Genomic DNA, 21,151 nt, shown 5'->3' with positions numbered 1-21,151 from the left:
ATTTTGATACTATCCCATATCAAGGCTCTGCTTTCCTCTCTTCCAAGTATCAATGTCCATCCAGTATCTGCCTGCTTTGATCACTCTCTAGTGTTCTCAGGCAAATGGCTTTATATTTTGCTCAGAGCTCTGAGCTGTTGTGAAGAGTTAGGTCAACAGGAGCTACTTGGTCATTACAAAAAGTGCAACTTGACAGAAATCTACAAATATTTTAATATACTGTTGATAATACTATGGAGAAACAATCACTTTCATATATTGCTGCTGGGTTAATAAACTTGTATAAATTTTACAAAAGTTACTTTGACAATAAAATTATGAACACACAATCTTTGATCCAGCAATTCCACTTCTAATTATTTATCTTACAGACATACCTGAACACATGCAAAGTGACATATATACAATATTATTTATTACAGTATTGTCCGTAACAGTGAAAGATTAGAAGCAAACTTAATATCCAATAATAGAGCTCAGATGTAATAAATTATGATTCAATTATACAATGTAATAATATACAATTGTAAAAAAAGAACAAGGGTGTTCTATATATGTTTATACAGAAAAAATCCCTGAGCTATATTAAGTCAAAAGGAAGATCCAAAACGGTGCATAATATATGTTACCATTTGCATAAAAAGGGGGAAGATATATTAATATTTGCTTATATATGTACAAACTAACTGAAAATCTATACTAGAAAAAAGTTATATTAGTGTTCACCTGGATAGGAGGAAAGTGGTATGATTTGGGTGGACAAAGGACAAAGATGGGAGGGAGACTTTTCATGATATTACTTTACATAGACTTTGATTTTTGAACAATATGAATACACTATCCATTCAAAAAAATTTTAAGGAGTTAAAAAAATAAAACTAAAAGCACATATAATGAAATGTCCATAATTCAGGCATTATTCATTCATTCATTCATTGAACAAATATTTACTGAACACACACTGTGCCAAGTACTAGGCTAGAAAATGGAGAATTTAAGACAAAACAGTCTATATGTCCTCAGGGAACTTAAAGTCTATTTTGACTAGACTGGTAATTAAACAAAACAGTACGATGTGGTAAGTGTTTTGACAAAGATAATTCACAGGACACTTTGGAAGTAATTTAGTCAGGACACTTAGTTTCCAGTGACAGAAGAACTCCAATTCAAACTAACTTGAACAAATAAAAGAGAATTTATTGAAAGGACATGAGGGATCTCATGAAACGTAGGGATAAAAACATAGCATGGCCTCAGTTCCAAGGATTCTAATACCCACAGAACTTTCTCTTAGTCTCTTGTCTCTGCTGTCTCTGTACTTCATTTTCCTTTCTATTTGCCAGCTTCTGATTCTTTTGACCAGATGTTATTAGCAAAAAGTTCCCAGATTTACAGGTTACAGACCAATTACTCATACAGAAACCGATCTCATTCCCTCAGTACTAACTCCAAATTCCCAGGGAAGAATTCTGTTTGGCTTAGGTGATCCTCCCTGATCTAATCAACACATTTCCACAGTTCTTTGAAGTAAAAATGGTACCATAAATTCTTGAAAATAATTGAAAAACTAGGAAACTCTTTTCTGAGAAGGAAACAGATTGCATCATTTGTACATTTCCAAAAACAATTTTTTAAACACCTGAAGAGTTTTTGTACAGAATACTTGAAATGTAGGATTCTTTTTGTCTTTTGCCTTTTAGTACACGAAAAAAAAAAAGGGACTAAAACCCGCCTCAGCTGGTCCTTCGACAACACTTGTCCATTTCTTTCATGGCGAGAATACTGTGCAAGGAGTGCACCATACATCGAAATGGCCACCAAAGAGATGGAGCAATGCACCCATCATTTCAGAACAAATGAGTGGCCTCACAAAGATGAGCCAGGTGGCACAATTAGAGTCCTTCCTCACATGCTGTTCTGAAAAGTATAGGCAAAGGAAATGGAAAGGATTTCCTTTGCGTTTCGTATGCTTCCTGAAAATAAGGTCTTTTCCACTCGATGCATCCTGCTGCTGAAAGAAACTTGAATTTCCTACTGATACCTCTACTATTTAAAAAACAATAACAGAGTTCCTTTGGAATATCACCATGATTTTAAAAGTTATCACCTACACCTTTAATATCTTGAGGTATAAAGTAATTTAGATATTCACACACTACTTTTTATTAATAAGGTTAAAATCCAGAGATATAAGCTATTGTAAGCAAGATCTTAAGTATTTCTGTTGACATACTAGTCAAAATTCAGTACAACAAATTCCATTGCAAAAACAATTAAAAAGGGAGCCACAGTCGTGGTTCATTTATTTTAAAGAATGTCCAACTCCTAAAAGTTCCATGTGGTTAAAAACTAAACTAAACAAATAAGGTCAATTCCTTGGAGAATACTGTGGCATATCTGACCACCACACTACACCCTTTTCGAAGGAGCCACCACATGTTAACCTCCAAGTCAAATGCATTCAGGACATAACTCCCAAGCAGCAAAAATTAAAGGGGGATTATGGGCAAAGGCCCCTGCATGCCCTGCTATATATGGCTGACTGGCATGACCAGAGCACCTACTACATCCTCATGCTAGTAGGGCAGAGGCCATCCACTTCCAGGCTCCCTAGATATTTTGATCTTTCTCTTAGCAATTCTTACCCTCCTCTCCTATCATGCTAGACCAGTGTTGTCTGAGAGAAAAATAATGCAAAGCACAAATGTGAGCCATATATATAATTTAAGATTATTTAACATTTTCTAATAGTCACATTTTAAAAGGCAAAAAGAGGTGAAAAGTTAATAATACATCCCAATATATCTAAAATATTAGCATTTCCACATGCAATTAACATAAAAATTATTAATGAGACTTTTTGTACTAATTCTTCAAATTCTGGTGTGTATTTCACATGTGCACACATCTCAGTTTTGACTAGCCACATTTCAAATGCTCAATAGTCGCATGTTTGACTAGAAGTTCCTGTATTGGACAGCATCGTTCTAGACATTTTCCCATTAACATTAATCCCCACATTAAGGTAAACACTCCCTACTACAAATACCTAAAGACCTACATAAGCTACCAAACACCACAAACCTGAAAGATTACTCACAAGCAGACTGATAAATGTCAGCAGGTTAATGGGAATAACCATGGGACAGCCTCTTTTAGCCAATGTCTTTTTTCTTTTTCCTCCAAATCTAAACCTATTGCCTTTACTTCCTCTTCTCCACCTCTCTCCCTAATACTCTGAAATCTGTTCTCCCATCCTCAGAAGTCCATCAAAACTGCTCCTGGTAAGATAAGCAACACTCTCTTTTCTAATTTTCACTTTTACCTTGCTTTCTACACTTTATCTGCACCTTGGAGGTCACAACCTCTATTGGTCCACATATGGTAACTTTATGACTAACAGCATTTAGAGAGATCCTACAGGAACAATCATTGAACTGGCACTTATTGAGCACCTATTATAATAACTTACTTCAAGGATATGCCAAAAAAAGCCAATAATAATACTTTGTATTATTTGACTCCATATTTACTCAACACTCTGTTTCCCACACAAGATCTAATTTAACCTTTGTGTTGAGGTCCAGGCAACAGTGTAGTTATCTCCAGGAAAGTGAAACATGGAAAACCTATAGTCACACAAAAAGAACTGGTGGCAGAATGAAAACCCAAAGCTGCTGCTCCCTAGATCACTTTCCCTCTCCAACACATCTTCAAATGGCCTCTGCATAGAGGAGCTCACACTCAAACACTGCTCAGATACTTTCCCTTTGCACATAATACCGCAGCACAATGACATGATGGAAGCTTAAGGCATTAACTCAAGTGAGGAGATACCATAAAATGGCTCCTTTCTTTTCTCCACAATATTTTTAAATGTTGCCAGAGATTAATGGATAAGCCAAAGATTCTTAAAATCTTACTAGGATTTGGGTCAGATACAAGCAAAAAAGGTAATTGTTTCACATCCCATTATAAAAGCATAAATCATTATTAAGGAAAAAATATGTTGCTTAAAAAACTGCTTTATCTCACAGATAACCCATTGATGATCTGTATATGTAAACTATATGATTTTGGAATAGCTTAAAACTTACATTTCATATCTCAAAAAAATAACACTTTAATCAAAATGTTAGGTATGATAAGCCAATTTTAAGTTCTGGGAATCAAAACAAACCAAAATAAAATTTACAAATTTGCTTATTGTGCATTGTTGCAGTTAATAAACACTGTGTTTGAGTACCTGTCCTCTCCAAAACTCATGCTGAAATTTAACCCACAATATGGCAGTATTGAGAGGTGGGGCCTTTCACGGGTTAATGGGTTAATGGATTCATGGGTTATCATAAGAGGGGACCTAGTGGCATTACAAGAAGAGAAAGAGACCTGAACGAGCATGTTAGCAAGCTTAGCCCTCTCGCCATGTGACGCCCTGCACCATCTCGGGACTCTGCACAGAGTCCTCAACACCAAGAAGGCTCTCACCAGATACAGACTCTCAACCTAGGACTTCTCAACTTCCGTAATTGCAAGGAATAAATTCCTTTTCTTTATAGGTTATTAGTTACAGGTATTCTGTTGTGAGCAACAGAAAACGGACTAAGACACACTGGTTCTTCTGATACACACACCCATGACAAAAATGTTAACAAGGCAATATAAAATAGAGATAATAAATAATAATAATAATAATAATAATAATAATAATAATAGAGGCAATAAAAAATGAAACCTTAGGATTTACCCATTGAGAAAATGTATGATGTATCTTTGTTTTGATATATTATATCAAAACAGGATATATGCTTTTAATAGTAGTTCTTACATTATGGGAATTCACCACTTTAAAATTATGATCTTAAAAATAGCTCTGCTCAAATGGGTAGCAGTAGATATCGTTGTGGTAATGGAGTATCTGCATCTTGATGTCAATGGTGATTAAAGGAAATTACATGTGTGATGAAATGGCACGGAACTATATGCATACATTGTACCAATGTCAATTTCCTGGTTTCTGTATTTTATTATAGTTACAGAAAATGCAACCACTGGGGAAAACTGAGTGAAGGATATTCAGGATCTCCACTCTGCAACTTCCTATAAATCTATAATTATTTCAAAATGAAAATGTTTACAAAATATAAAATAAATACACAGTTCTTAAATTTTAACCTATTCTTTTTTTATTTCTTCTACTTTTTTTCTTTTTTTATTATACTTTAAGTTCTAGGGTACATGTGCACAACGTGCAGGTTTATTACATATGTATACAGGTGCCATGTTGGTGTGCTGCACCCATTAACTCGTCATTTACATTAGGTGTATCTCCTAATGCTATCCCTCCCCACTACCCCTACCCCACAACAGGCCCCGGTGTGTGATGTTCCCCTTCCTGTGTCCAAGTGTTCTCATCGTTCAATTCCCACCTATGAGTGAGAACATGCGGTGTTTGGTTTTCTGTTCTTGTGATAGTTTGCTGAGAATGATGGTTTCCAGCTGCATCCATGTCCCCACAAAAGAAACAAACTCATCCTTTTTTGTAGCTGCATAGTATTCCATGGTGTACATGTGCCACATTTTCTTAATCCAGTCTGTCATTAATGGACATTTGGGTTGGTTCCAAGTCTTTGCTATTGTGAATAGTGCCGCAATAAACATACGTGTGCATGTGTGTTTATAGAAGCATGATTTATAATCCTTTGGGTATATACCCAGTAATGGGATGGCTGGGTCAAAAGGCATTTCTAGTTCTAGATCCTTGAGGAATCACCACACTGTCTTCCACAATGCTTGAACTAGTTTACAGTCCCACCAACAGTGTAAAAGTGTTGCTATTTCTCCACATCCTCTCCAGCACCTGTTGTCTGTTGACTTTTTAATGATCACCATTCTAACTGGTGTGAGATGGTATCTCATTGTGGTTTTGATTTGCATTTCTCTGATGGCGAGTGATGATGAGCATTTTTTCATGTGTCTGTTGGCTGCATAATTGTCTTCTTTTGAGAAGTGTGTGTTCATATCCTTTGCCCACTTATTGATGGGGTTGTTTGTTTTTTTCTTGTAAATTTGTTTGAGTTCTTTGTAGGTTCTGGATATTAGCCCTTTGTCAGATGAGTAGATTGCAAAAATTGTCTCCCATTCTGTAGGTTGCCTGTTCACTCTGATGGTAGTTTCTTTTGTTGTGCAGAAGCTCTTTAGTTTAATTAGATCCCATTTGTCAATTTTGGCTTTTGTTGCCATTGCTTTTGCTGTTTTAAACATTAAGTCCTTGCCCATGCCAATGTCCCGAATGGTATTGCCTAGGTTTTCTTCTAGGGTTTTTTATGGTTATAGGTCTAACATTTAAGTCTCTAATTGATCTTGAATTAATTTTTGTATAAGGTGTAAGCAAGGGATCCAGTGTCAGCTTTCTACATATGGCTAGCCAGTCTTCCCAGCACCATTTATTAAATAGAGAATCCTTTCAATCTGAGCACCTCTCCCCCTCCAAAGGAACGCAGCTCCACGCCAGCAAGGGAACAAAGCTGGATGGAGAATGACTTTGATGAGTTAAGAAAAGAAGGCTTCAGACAATCAAACGTCTCCGAGCTAAAGGAGGAAGTTCGAACCTATTCCAAAGAAGCTAAAAACCTTGGAAAAAAGATGAGACGAATGGCTAACTAGAATAACCAATGTAGAAAAGTCCTTAAATGACCTGATGGAGCTGAAAACCATGGCACAAAAACTATGTGATGAATGCACATGCTTCAGTAACCGATTCGATCAACTGGAAGAAAGGGTATCAGTGACTGAAGATCAAATGAATGAAATGAAGTGAGAATTTTAGAGAAAAAAGAGTAAAAAGAAAGGAACAAAGACTCCAAGAAATATGGGACGATGTGAAAAGACCAAATCTACATCTGATTGGTGTACCTGAAAGTGACGGGGAGAATGGAATCAAGTTGACAAACACTCTGCAGGATATTATCCAGGAGAACTTTCCCAACCTAGCAAGGCAGACCAACATTCAAATTCAGGAAATACAGAGAACGCCACAAAGATATTCCTCGAGAAAAGCAACTCCAAGACACATAAATGTCAGATACACCAAACTTGAAATGAAGGAAAAAATATTAAGCTCAGCCAGAGAGAAAGGTCAGGTTACACACAAAGGGAAGCCCATCAGACTAACAGCAGATCTCTTGGCAGAAACTCTACAAGCCAGAAGAGAGTGGGGGCCAATATTCAACATTCTTAAATAAAAGAATTTTCCACCCAGAATTTCATATCCAGCCAAACTAAGTTTCATAAGTGAAGGAGAAATAAAATCCTCTACACACAAGCAAATGCTGAGAGATTTTGTCACCTCCAGGCCTGCCCTACAAGCCCTCCTGAAGGAAGTCCTAAACATGGAAAGGAACAACAATACCAGCCACTGCAAAAATATGCCAAAATGTAAAGACCACCAATGCTAGGAAGAAACTGCATCAACTAACGAGCAAAATAACCAGCTAACATCATAATGACAGGATCAAATTCACACATAACAATATTAACCTTAACTGTAAATGGGCTAAATGCCCCAATTAAAAGACACAGACTGGCAAATTGGAAAAAGAGTCAAGACCCATCAGTGTGCTGTGTTCAGGAGACTCATCTCACGTGCAGAGACACACATAGGCTCAAAATAAAGGGATGGAGAAAGATCTACCAAGCAAACGGAAAACAAAAAAAGGCAGGGGTTGCAATCCAAGTCTCTGACAAAACAGACTTTAAACCAACAAAGATCAAAAGAAACAAGGCCATTACATAATGGTAAAGGGATCAATTCAACAAGAAGAGCTAACTATCCTAAATATATATACACCCAATACAGGACCACCGAGATTCATAAAGCAAGTCCTTAGAGACTTACAAAGAGACTTAGACTCCCATACAATAATAATGGGAGACTTTAACATCCCGCTGTCAACAGTAGACAGATCAACGAGACAGAAAGTTAACAAGGATATCCAGGAATTGAACTCATCTCTGCACCAAGCGGACCTAATAGACATCTACAGAACTCTCCACCCCAAATCAACAGAGTACACATTCTTCTCAGCACCACATCACACTTATTCCAAAATTGACCACATAGTTGGAAGTAAAGTACTCCTCAGCAAACGTAAAAGAACAGAAATTATAACAAACTGTCTCTTAGACCACAGAGCAATCAAACTAGAACTCAGGATTAAGAAACTCACTCAAAACTGCTCAACTACATGGAAACTGAGCAACCTGCTCCTGAATGACTACTGGGTACATAACGAAATGAAGGCAGAAATAAAGACGTTCTTTGAAACCAATGAAAACAAAGATACAACATACCAGAATCTCTGGGACACATTTAAAACAGTGTATAGAGGGAAATTTATAACACCAAATGCCCACAAGAGAAAGCACGAAAGATCTAAAACTGAAACCCTAACATCACAATTAAAAGAACTAGAGAAGCAAGAGCAAACACATTCAAAAGCTAGCAGAAGGCAAGAAACAACTAAGATCAGAGCAGAACTGAAGGAGATAGAGACACAAAAAAACCCTTCAAAAAATCAATGAATCCAGGAGCTGGTTTTTTGAAAAGATCAACAAAATTGACAGACCACTAGCAAGACTAATAAAGAATAAAAGAGAGAAGAATCAAATAGACACAATAAAAAATGATAAAGGGGATATCACCACCGATCCCACAGAAATACAAACTACCATCAGAGAATACTAGAAACACCTCTATGCAAATAAACTAGAAAACCTAGAAGAAATGGATAAATTCCTGGACACATACACTCTCCCAAGACTAAACCAGGAAGAAGCTGAATCCCTGAATAGACCAATAACAGACTCTGAAATTGAAGCAATAATTAATAGCCTACAAACCAAAACAAGTCCAGGACCAGACGAATTCATAGCCAAATTCTACAGAGGTACAAGGAGGAGCTGGTACCATTCCTTCTGAAACTATTCCAATCAACAGAAAAAGAGGGAATCCTCCTTAACTCATTTTATGAGGCCAACATCATCCTGATACCAAAGCCTGGCACAGACACAACAAAAAAAGAGAATTTTAGACCAATAACCCTGACGAACATCGATGCAAAAATCCTCAATACTGGCAAACCAAATCCAGCAGCACATCAAAAAGCTTATCCACCATGATCAAGTGGACTTCCTCCCTGGGATGCAAGGCTGGTTCAACATATGCAAATTAATAAACGTAAACCAGCATATAAACAGAACCAAAGACAAAAACCACACCATTATCTCAACAGATGCAGAAAAGGTCTTTGACAAAATTCAACAGCCCTTCATGCTAAAAACTCTCAATAAATTCGGTATTGATGGAACATATCTCAAAATAATAAGAGCTATTTATGACAAACCCACAGCCAATATCATACTGAATGGGCAAAAACTGGAAGCATTCCCTTTGAAAACTGGCGCAAGACAGGGATGCCCTTTCTCACCACTGCTATTCAACATAGTGTTGGAAGTGCTGGCCAGGGCAATCAGGCAGGAGAAAGAAATAAAGGGTATTCAATTAGGAAAAGAGGAAGTCAAACTGTCCCTGTTTGCAGATGACATGATTGTGTATTTAGAAAACCCCATTGTCTCAGCCCCAAATCTCCTTAAGCTGATAAGCAACTTCAACAAAGTCTCAGGATACAAAATCAATGTGCAAAAATCACAAGCAATCTTATACACCAATAACAGACAAACAGACAGCCAAATCATGAATGAACTCCCATTCACAATTGCTTCAAAGAGAATAAAATACCTAGGAATCCAATTTACAAGGGATGTGAAGGACCTCTCAAGGAGAATTACAAACCACTGCTCAGTGAAATAAAAGAGGACACAAACAAATGGAAGAATATGCCATGCTCATGGATAGGAATCAATATCATGAAAATGGCCATACTGCCCAAGGTAATTTATAGATTCAATGTCATCCCCATTAAACTACCAATGACTTTCTTCACAGAATTGGAAAAAACTACTTTAAAGTTCATATGGAACCAAAAAAAGAGCCCGCATTGCCAAGACAATCCTAAACCAAAAGAACAAAGTTGGAGGCATCATGCTACCTGATTTCAAACTGTACTACAAGGCTACAGTAACCAAAACAGCATGGTACTGGTACCAAAACAGAGATATAGACCATGGAACAGAACAGAGGCCTCAGAAATAATACCACACATCTACAACCATCTGATCTTTGAGAAACATGATGAAATACACTTTTAAAAAACGACTCTGAGCATGCAGGCGGAAATGTGTTCTTCATTCTTAACATTAAGCTTGCATCCCAATATGCATCTATTTTCACCTGTTTAGAAAAACAGGGGTTTCCTAAACATTATAGTTTTATAATTATTATTAGTATTTCTTAAACATTATAAAACCAGCATAGACAAGGACTACAATGTCTAAAAATCATTAAAAGAGATGAGCAAAGCAATAAGGAGAAACGATTTGATAAAAATAAAAGGTAAAGAATTAGACAATAAAGAATGGGCATTTTTTGTTAACGTTTACTTTCAAATGTGTGCTTGCTAAAACTCTCTAAATGGAGGTTCGGAGGCAGGGGGAAGAGTGTCTGCATAGGGTGGGGAGAATAGCGTATTTCAAATTCTCAGGCTTGTCAGAAGACTGATAGTAAATCAGAGCCCTTTTCCTCTTCTACATGGTAACATTTTCCTCGTGCCAGCCGATAGTAAAAGGAAGAAGCGTATCAGGTTTTTCAAAGCCTTATACTTTTAGAGCAGAAATGTTTTTAAGAATATAAATATATGTGGCAGAAAGAAAAATTCAGCGATGACAACAGTAAAGACCATCCTTTCTAACAGATACAGAACTGTGTAATGCAAAGGGATTAAATAATCATTCCCAGTCTTACATTCTTCATAGCAAGCATTTATGCGATGGACTACTTGGACCTGAAAAAAACTAAAATACTTGAATTTCCATTCAGATCAGGAAGAACCCACTGATTCTTATGTTTCATTTAGAGAATATACTATTATCATGTTTTAATATAATAAATATCCATTTATTTCATATAAAAATGTCCTCGTGTTGCAAAATGCCACTAACACATAATAGATGTGTTTTACTGATCAGTAAGCCATTTGAATATATGCTTACAATTCTTGTTGCCCATATATGTCATGTCCCTAAGTTTCCCCCAATCATACAACCCACTGACCATCTCTCTTGAGAGAGCCATTTATGTCCACCTTCCTTCAGGGTCTAGGTCAGCAGTTGACCAGTAAAGGCTTTCCTTGGTCACTCCCTTCCTCAGTGATTGTCTCTTCTGCTGACTGCTCACACAGCCTGTATATTCCATTTGAGATGTAATCTATCTAGTATTGTTCAAATTCCTTTTTTACAGATACAGATTAAACCTTCTAAATTGGATTTTAACAGTCTCAGGAGCCAAAGCCGTATCTGATCTATTTTATTTTGTTTTAACCCAAAACCTAGCATAGTAGACTTTTCATAAATGCTATTAGTCCCACACTGGCTTAGCCCTACTAAAGTGCATCTTGTTAGTTTGGTGCAGCATTCCAGCACACAAAAATAATTTTTAATATTGATTCTGTAATCTTTCACAATAGCTATCTTTTTAAGCTCTATGCTAGCAGAAAAAAGAAACCCATACTTTGTATGATTTCATTCAAGTCCCTAACAAAATCCTTAACAAGAAAAGGTCAAAGAAAAAGCCCTGCGACATTCCACAAAATACCTGAGGCTGATAAGAGTTACACCCAAACTTTTAGGTGGAACGATTCCGCAGATCCCAACAACTAAGAAAGGAGCATACGTCAGTGGAATCCTAAGAGAGAATGACCAAGTGCTTCACTGAAAATGAGATCATCTAAGTTTATGATATTACCCTTCCTTAAAGAAGCAAACTAAGTTTGTCATGACAGTTTCCCAGTTACCCAACTATTTTCCAATTGACTACGGCATTTTTATTTTAATGTTTGTAAATCATCTACTTAAAGATCTGAGCTTAATTTCTTTAAAAATCTCCAGGATGTCATCACTTACAACAGTCTTCTAGGATATTTCTGCTTCTCCAAAATTTCTCAAAGATAATGTCCCAGAGAGCATATCTGCAACTTTCTTCAGTACCCTGAAATGGTTTCCTTTAGAGCTTCCAGAAGGCATGCAGCCTTGCCAACACCTTGATTTTAGCCCAGGGAGACCCATTTCAGACTTCTGCCCTCCAGAACTATGACATAATAAATCTGTGTTTTCTTAAGCCACCAAGTTTGTGGTAATTTTTACAGCAGCAATAGGAAACTAATACAGTCCCTGATTCAAAAAAATCTTGGCGCAAAATCAAGCTCCTTTCTTTCTGCCAGGGTCCAGTGTTTATCTCCAGACTCTTGGTCTAGATTTTTCCTCCATTAGAGGGCTGTCCTTTAATACTCCTGAACCCTCATGCCAAGCTCTAATTTGTTCCTCCCTCAAGACTCACTTTTATACCCTGTTTCTTGACCTACTCCCCAATTCCAACTCATAATTTTACTTCTATAGTCTCAGCCACCATTTCTACTAGGCCTTTCCTAGGCCTGGTCTGCCATAAGCTTAACCTCGGTCTACTTTGCCTTGTTATAGGATTCTCAGTTTCTTTACTTCACCTGAATCCATAACCATTGCCCTAATGTTTACAAACTACTTAATATCAAATCAAAATAAACTGAGATAAGTGTAGCAGTAGTAGGTTTTGTAAGTAAAGAAAGGAGTATCGGTAACATTAAACAGAAAGTTTAAAAATACTATAAAAACAAACTATCTGCTGAAATGAATTCAAACTTCTACACCTAGATGAACTACACCTCGAGTATTAGCTGAGTCACTGAATAACATTTTGAAAATTATTAGGTAACAAACGGTGCCATACAACTGGATTATATTCAAATTCACATTAATATTAAAAAGGGGGAATGAGACACAAAGGCAAATCCTAAAAACTAAAGACCGGTTAGTTTGACAGTGATTCCTGCTTTCAGATGAGCCTGTCAGCACTAAAGACAACACATGTTCACCAAGAAGGCATGCCAAATTAACCTAACATCCATTTATGTAAGGACAATTGAGTCAATTATTTAATAGGAAAATACTGGGGATAGAGGATAAACTAAGTTCAACAAAGTTTTCCTTATTAGCCATATAAACATATTAATGTTTCAAAATAATCAATAGTTTGCATCTTGAACCAGGCACTGCTGGTAGGAATGTAAAATAGTGCAGCTGTTAAAGAAACAGTATGGAAATTCCTCAAACAATTAAAAATGGGATTGTATAAAACCTAGCAATCCTACTTGTAGGTATATATCCCAAAGAACTCAAAGCAGAATCTCAAAGAGATAGTTGCACACCTATGTTCAATGTAGCATTATTCACAATAGCCAAGAGGTAGAAGCAACCCAAATGTTCACTGATGGATGAATGGATAAGTAAAATATGGTAAATACACTCAATTGAATACTACACAGCCTTAAAAAGGAAGGAAATCCTATCACATGCTACAACACTGATGAACCTCAGACATTATGCTAAGTGAAATAAGCAGTCACAAAAATCAAATACACGATTCTACCCATATGAAGTATCTAAAGGAGTCAAAACCATAGAAACAGAAAATAGTAAAGTGACTGCCAAGTGCTGGGGGGGAGGAGGAATTAGTGTTTAATGGGTTCATTTGCAAGATGAAAAAGTTTTAGAGATCTGTTGCACAGCAATGTGAATATATTTAACACTACTGAACTGTACACTTAAAAATAGTAAAGATGGCAAATGTAGTGTTATGTGTCTTTTACTGAAATATAAATTCAAGACTTTACAAAAGGAAAAAAACCTTGAACTGAACAAACAACATGATTTGTAATAACAAAAATTTTAGTCATGCTGATTTGAAGGCATTAATCACGTGTAAAACCTTAAAATCAAAACCTTTAAGAAAAAGTCGAAGAGGCCGGGCACCGTGGCTCACGTCTATAATCCCAGCACTTTGGGAAGCCAAGGCGGGTGGATCACCTGAGGTCAGGAATTCAAGACCAGCCTGACCAACACAGTGAAACTCCGTCTCTACTAAAACTACAAAAATTAGCCGGGTGTGGTGGCATGCGCTTGTAGTCCCAGCTACTCAGGAGGCTGAGACAGGAGAATTGTTGAACCCAGGAGGCGGAGGTTGCAATGAGCCGAGATTGCGCCACTGCACTTCCAGCCTGGGCCACAGAGTGAGACTCTGTCTCCAAAAAAGTAAAAGAAAAAGCTGAAGAATAAAAGTGGGAGTGTTATTTAGCCTAAGAAAGACAGTGAAACCTAAAAGAATTAGCACAGAAGAGCACCTAAAGTTATTCTGTGCTTAATGAGTTTATTCATTCATTCATTCAAAAACGTTTATGGAATACCAATGAAGTGGAAGACCCTGTTCCAGGTGTTTGTGATTTGCTAGTGAACAACGATCCCTGCCCTCATGAGATTTTATATTCCAGTGAGGACAGACACACAATAAACATAATCAATAAGTATGGTAGGCTCCCTCTAAGTGGCTCCCAGTGGTCTCTGGTAGTCATACTCCTATGTAATTGTGTGTGTGTGTGTGTGTGTGTGTGTGTGTGTAGGTATGTGTGTGGGGTATGTAGGTGTGTTGGGAGGGTGGGGTATTGGACCTAACAAATAGAATACAGCAAAAGTGATGGGCTGTCACTTTCAAGATTAGGTTATAAAAGATTGTGACTTCTATCTTGCTCACACACTCCCTCTTGCTCTCCCCTACTTGCTTGCTCTGAATCTTGTGCACTGCCCTGCAGAGAGGCAAGCAGTTGAAGGCGGCCTCCAGACAACAGCCAGCACTGAACTCAGGCCCTCAGTTCGACGACCCATGAGGAACTGAACTATGCCAACTACCACACGCATGCATTTATAATGACTCCATCTCCAGTCGAGCCTTGAGATGACTACAGCCCTAGCCAACACTTCAAGCATAGCCTGTGAGAAATCCTGAGGCAAAGGGCCTACCCAGATTGCTGCCAAAAACTATGATAATAAATGTTATTGTTTGAAGCCACTAAGTTTTGGAATGATTATTTTACATAGCAATATATAACTAATACATTAATTATATGGCATGCCAAAAGGAAATGCAAAAAAGCCACATGGAGCAAAGTAAAAAATAGAGGAGAGGGTACGGGTGCAAGTCACAATGTTTAAAAGGGGTATTACCAATACTTACACATGAATGCTTACAGCAGTATTATTCATAAAAGTCAAAAAGTGGAAACAACCCAGGTGTCCATTAATTGGTAAATGAATAAACAAAACGTGGTATGTCTATTCAATGGAGTATTATTCAGCCACAAAAAGAAATGAAGTACTGATATATGCTACAACATGGATGAACCTCAAACACATGCTAAGTGAAAGAATTCAGTCACAAAAACCACATACTGTATGATTCCATCATAAGAAATGTTCAGAAAAGAAAATTTATAGAAACAGAAAGTAGTTTAGTGACTGACTAGGGCTGGAGGTGGGAACAAGATTAACTGCAAGGGACATGAGGGATCTCACTGGGGTGATGGAACCATTCTAAAACTGGATAATGGTGGTAGTTGCTCAAATCAGCCAACTTATTAAAAATCATTTAACTGTACACTTAAAACAGGTAAATTTACGATATGTAAATTATACCTCAAAACGGCTGCTGGGGGTGTTAACAGGGCATCATTGAAAACATAACATTAGTAGAAGTTTGAAGGAAGAAGAGTATTAGCCATGTGCATATCTGGGGAAAACATCCCTGACAACAGAGAGCCTATGCAAAGACCCTTGGGCAAGAGAATATCTGGTGTGCTTGCTGCACAGCAGGGTGCTAGTGTGGCTGGAGTTGAATTTGAAAGAGAAAGGTCGGAGATGAACAGACAAAATTAATGACGGATGGAAGATGGTAGTGATGGGAATCATATAGTTTTGTTTTTTTCTTTTTTTTTGGTCTGTTTTTTATATATATAATTTGTATATTATATATAATTTATATGTATACAACATATATAAATATAAATTACATATATATATAATTTAAGTTCTGGGATACATGTGAAGAATGCGCAGGTTTGTTACATAGGTATACACATGCCACGGTGGTTTGCTGCACCCATCAACCCATCATCTATATCAGGTATGTCTCCTAATGCTATCCCTCCCATAGCCTCCTCCCACCAACAGGCACCGGTGTGTGATGTTCCTCTCCCTGTGTCCATGTGTTCTCATTGTTCAACTCCCACTTATCAGTGAGAGCATGCCATGTATGGTTTTCTGTTCCTGTGTTAGTTTGCAGAGAATCATGGTTTCCAGCTTCATCCATGTCCCTGCAAGGGACATGAACTCATCCTTTTTATGGCTGCATGGTATTTCATGGTGTATATGTGCCACATTTTCTTTATCCAGTCTATCACTGATGGGCATTTGGGTTGGTTCCAAGTCTTTGCTATTGTGAATAGTGCTGCAATACACATATGTGTGCATGTGTGTTTATAGCAGAATGATTTATAATCCTTTGGATATATACCCAGTAATGGAATTGCTGGGTCAAAAGGTATTTCTGGTTCTAGATCCTTGAGGAATCACCACGTTGTCTTCCACAATGGTTGAACTAATTTACACTCCCATCAACAGAGTAAAAGCATTCCTATTTCTCCACATCCTCTTCAGTATCTGTTGTTTCCTGACTTTTTAATGATCGCCATTCTAACTGGCATGAGATGGTATCTCATTGTGATTTTGATTTGCATTTCTCCATATAGAGTTTTTTATACCACTGGAAGGACTTGGCTTTTACTATGAGAGAAAAAAGAGAAGTACATAAGGTTCTGGGAAGAGGAGCAATAAGGTCTGACTTGAATTTTTAAAGGATCATATAATCGTTTAAGTTACAAAAAGAAAATATAAAAGGCACCATGTAAGCTAGCAGATTCCAGAGTTACTGACCTCTCTTATCTGACTGGGATTTTGGAGAAGTCTTCCATTCAAAGGAGGGGGAAACTTGTTAGTGTCTCAAAATGTGACCTGCAAGCCACATACATCAGAATGACATGGAGACTGGTAGCACGTGCAGGCCCTCAGGCTCCACCACTGACTGCTGAATATCTGGGGCTGGGGATGAGACTCTGAATCTTACAAACTTCCCAGGTAATATCTTTAAGAAACACAATGAACTAGACAAACATTAAGCTCTCTTTAAACTCTAAATTATGAGAAACATATAGGCTACCTAGACCATGGTTATTTAAAGAAATGACTAGGATTTTCAAATGAACATCTGAATTGATTATTTTATTATAGATGAAGTCATCTTTTCTCCCATTCTCAAAAATTCTTACCCAGTTGTTTTTTTTCCCAGCATAAATTTCCATGTTCTCTCCATACTGTGGCTCTTCCAGTAATGTCTGGTATTCAAACATGAGGCGGGAGCTCTCCCGGAGGCGGCTGCATTGGAATTGGTGATACTGTTGCACAAGTTCCTTCACCACAAGTAAGAGACATTCAGGATTTGAAGGATTCCAGGAGGCAAGATTCTGTAGAAGCCATAACAGATAAAAGACCAGTTAAAACTGAAATTTCATACAAATCCAGCATCACATTCACACATCAATGTAGAGGAAAAGAGTAATAGAAATCTAAGAGGAACAGACTACTCCTAGTTAGCCATATACCCAGAGATGAAGTTAGAGAAATCTTTTGATATTGGCAATTTCTCCTGCCTTCTAAAAAAATCCTTGCAGAAAAATTGAGGAGGAATTCCATCATGAATAGGCAGAAACAGTGAAGTGTAAAGCCGGGTAGTAACAAAACAAGAAACCTAAATATCCTAGAAGACCATAATTTTAGCCCTGGAAGACTTAATTTGTTTCTTATTCTTTTATAATTTTAATTTTTTTCGATCTCTACCTAAATTCAGCATTATATGCTAAAGTAATTCAACTCAGATCCACAGACCATCTGTATCTGTAATACCAGATATAAATAAACGCTCTGTAAACACTAGAGCCTCACAGAAATATAAGCACAATGGTGACGGTTAGGCCTGAAAAAGATAGGCATAAAATAGAGACATGGGAAAATGTCTGCCAAATGCGCAAATCTGAATAACCACAGTTCATCCATCAGTCACTCTTCCAAGTAAAAAAGGATGGTTCCAAGAAAAAAGCAGCTAGTTCAGCTTGGAACTCAATCACACTCATGATTTTCCTTGAGACAACATACTTAGGTATGCAGTAGTCTTCCATGTGTACTCTCATTTTGTCGCACAGAATATTGAAAGCGTGTGTACTCAAGGGTCATGACTTTATAAAATTCATATTTTTTATTACTTCATCAAAGACATTCTTAAGTGAACTGTTGTTGTTATTTTAACTGAGTATGTGTGACAACAGAGAATAAAATAACTATGAGTATAGCTTGATGTCTGCTGTGGTTAATGCCAAGTAATCAGTTTTGCACGCCACTGCTTCTGCAATGTAAATGCAAATATTAACACTGTAAAAAAGAAGTCATAATATCTTAATATGATTATGAAAACAGTTTTGACTTTGCAGACCCTTGAAATGGTCTCAGGGACCCCAGAGGTCTGCAGACCACACTTTGAGAACACTACTTTATATTGTCCTAAGGACAAACCAAGCATAGCTTCTATCAAAAGAAAACAAATAAAAAGTAAAGGAATGCATTTTTTAAAGGAATTACTTTGCTCTACTGAGTGGGTTGATTTATAGGAACTAAATGACAATGGGGAAATCAGTAAGTGTTCTTTCATTTATAGGAAAAACAGGTCTTAGAATGTTCAAATAAAGACAATGAACAGAGGAAAAGGTAAGAGCTTCAGTATCGTACAGTGAATAAGAGGGGTATCTTGATATGAAAGTGATTTGATAAGTAAAGTACAAAGTTTTCCCTGGCAAATCTGTTGACCTCAATAGCCAGACTCCTTCTGAGCTGTTCAAGACTAAATTCAAAGCATCAATAGGATATAACAGCATTGTATAGAACTTAAAATGATCTTAACATAGCTTGCTATGCATTTCCTTCAGAGAGCACTGCTAAACATTTATAAGCAAGAATAAAATACAATATTTCATTTCTTGGTCAAGTATTCCTTATCAGTCCTTGCTCCCTACTAGAGCAAAAACAAAAAGCTTTAGTTGTCTTGATTTATATTTCTTAAATTCTGTCATTTCTCCTTAGTTATTTGGCAAGTTACAGACCTATATCCAAACAGTTTTAAAAAATTATGAAAACATATAAGTTGGCAACATACCTTACCAACTTGAATTCATTTCAAGTGACTCAAACGAAGTGTTAAAGACATACTAACCAGTCTCCTTCCATTAAAACATAATTTCTTTGTTGATCTCCTTAGCCATTCAAGGCAAACTCACTGGAAAACACTCCCATCAAGGATGGTTTAGCTATACTAAACAAGATAAAAATTCCTCTAGTATTGCTATATGACCACTTTTACTTGTTAGGTAATTTGCAGTTTGAACCACTTTGCCTAGAAAGGGAGAAAACAGAAGATATATAAAGTTTTAGTTACTCCCTCAGAATAGGGCATATTTTAAAAACAGATCTAGCAATACAAGGCATTGGATCTTTCCATTCTCTCAAGTATGAGATAGAGAAAAATGCCCAAAGGTCCTTCAGGGAAAGAGGAGGAGGCATAAATTAGCAGGCGTCTATGAAAAAGGGAAAAATAAGTGTCTCTCTCTCTATTCACAAAGTTCTTCTACTTCTTTTTGGTAATGCTTAAAGGAAGAAATCTAAAATGGGGATGGCTGCAAAGAGTAGGCACAGGGCACATCACATATTAACAGAGAAAAGAGCACACAAAAAAAGGATTCCAAAAATGAGGAATGAAAAATGCATTCAGAGAAAGTGATAAAACATAGTCAAAGACAATAAACAAAAGCAAAAGAAAATTCACTACTATTTTATAATAGAAACTTCATTCATTCTCACTAAAACACCTATGAAACAGTTTAGGGAAGGTATCGCACCAATTCTTTTTAAAGACAAGTTAACTAGAGAGATTAAATAACTGCTCACATTCAAGTGTAAACAGTAATTGAGACTGTAGAATGTAAATCTTCCTACTCTTCCTCCAATCAGTTAATTAAAATATCAGTTTTGAGCCAACGAACTAGCACTTGCCTCTCTGTGGTCATGAGCGAACTCATGCACAGTGGTAATTCTGAATACTTTGGCTCCTCTGTCCAGGCCACCTGACAGGAGGAGCGCTCCCAGTTCATGTGACCCTTCACCTTTCCACATTGTAAATACATTCCACCACCTACCTATGGGCTCCCATATCAATGGCCCTGCAGTCTTGAACAAGTCCAACCAATCCTCAGAGTTCCTCCTTATCAGAGCTTCCTTATTCAGAAAGACAGTGAGCAATAGTAGTTTCAAAGCCTAGCTCACCCTCAATTCCGGTTCTACTTATTAAAACCCATAGTTTTTCAGCCATAGTGCCACAAATTTAGACATGCGTGAGGATACCAATGAATGGAAAACATTAAGAAACAATGTAGTCCGTCCATGTCTTTGGGGAGATAAAGGAGGAAACTAAGCAAATGAAGAAATGAGATTTGGAACCATCTCTGCTTAATAAGGGAGGGAAAAAAATTTTCCGGGGGGGGGAAATTCTTTAATTAAATTAATCTTATGATAAAAATGTTCAACTAATAAAAGGATAAGGTACAGGAATACATTAGAAATATAACAAGAAAATTATCTAAAAAATCTTACTACAAAATTTTGCCCAACTCTCTAGCATATCGGTAAAATAAAAGGAAATTAAGAGACTGACAATAATGAAAAATATGCAAGCCCATTAGTAAAGAAGTATAATTTTCCTCATTTCTCCTTTTTAATAAACTAACTTTTCATTGAAAAGTAATATACGTACACAGTAAAACAAATATTTTTTAAGTGGCATAAAAGAATGCAAAGAACAATATTAAGTCTCCCTCCAGACTATATTATGAGATCCTCTCCGTACAGAAGATACTTTTCCCCACACAGGGCCTGCACATGACACCAATGTCTGACCCTT

At 37.0% G+C, this 21,151-nt stretch overlaps 1 protein-coding gene across 7 annotated transcripts in view; it reads right to left on the bottom strand.

The window, feature by feature from the left end:
* Positions 1-21,151, bottom strand: part of BABAM2 (BRISC and BRCA1 A complex member 2) — a 452,593-nt gene that overhangs the window by 296,663 nt on the left and 134,779 nt on the right. For all 7 annotated transcript variants that reach the window (XR_012095242.1, XR_005243113.2, XM_038006214.2 and 4 more), the window contains one exon: positions 17,421-17,615. Coding sequence is in view for 5 of the 7 variants with exons in the window: in XM_038006214.2 (XP_037862142.1) it covers positions 17,421-17,615 (195 nt within the window). In the remaining 2 variants the exon portion in view is untranslated. The remainder of the gene's footprint in view (positions 1-17,420; positions 17,616-21,151) is intronic.

This window comes from Chlorocebus sabaeus, chromosome 14 (genome assembly GCF_047675955.1).
Source record: "Chlorocebus sabaeus isolate Y175 chromosome 14, mChlSab1.0.hap1, whole genome shotgun sequence".
NCBI lineage: Eukaryota > Metazoa > Chordata > Mammalia > Primates > Cercopithecidae > Chlorocebus > Chlorocebus sabaeus.
Note: the sequence above shows the minus strand (reverse complement) of the source record. Positions and strands in the feature narration are given on the sequence as shown.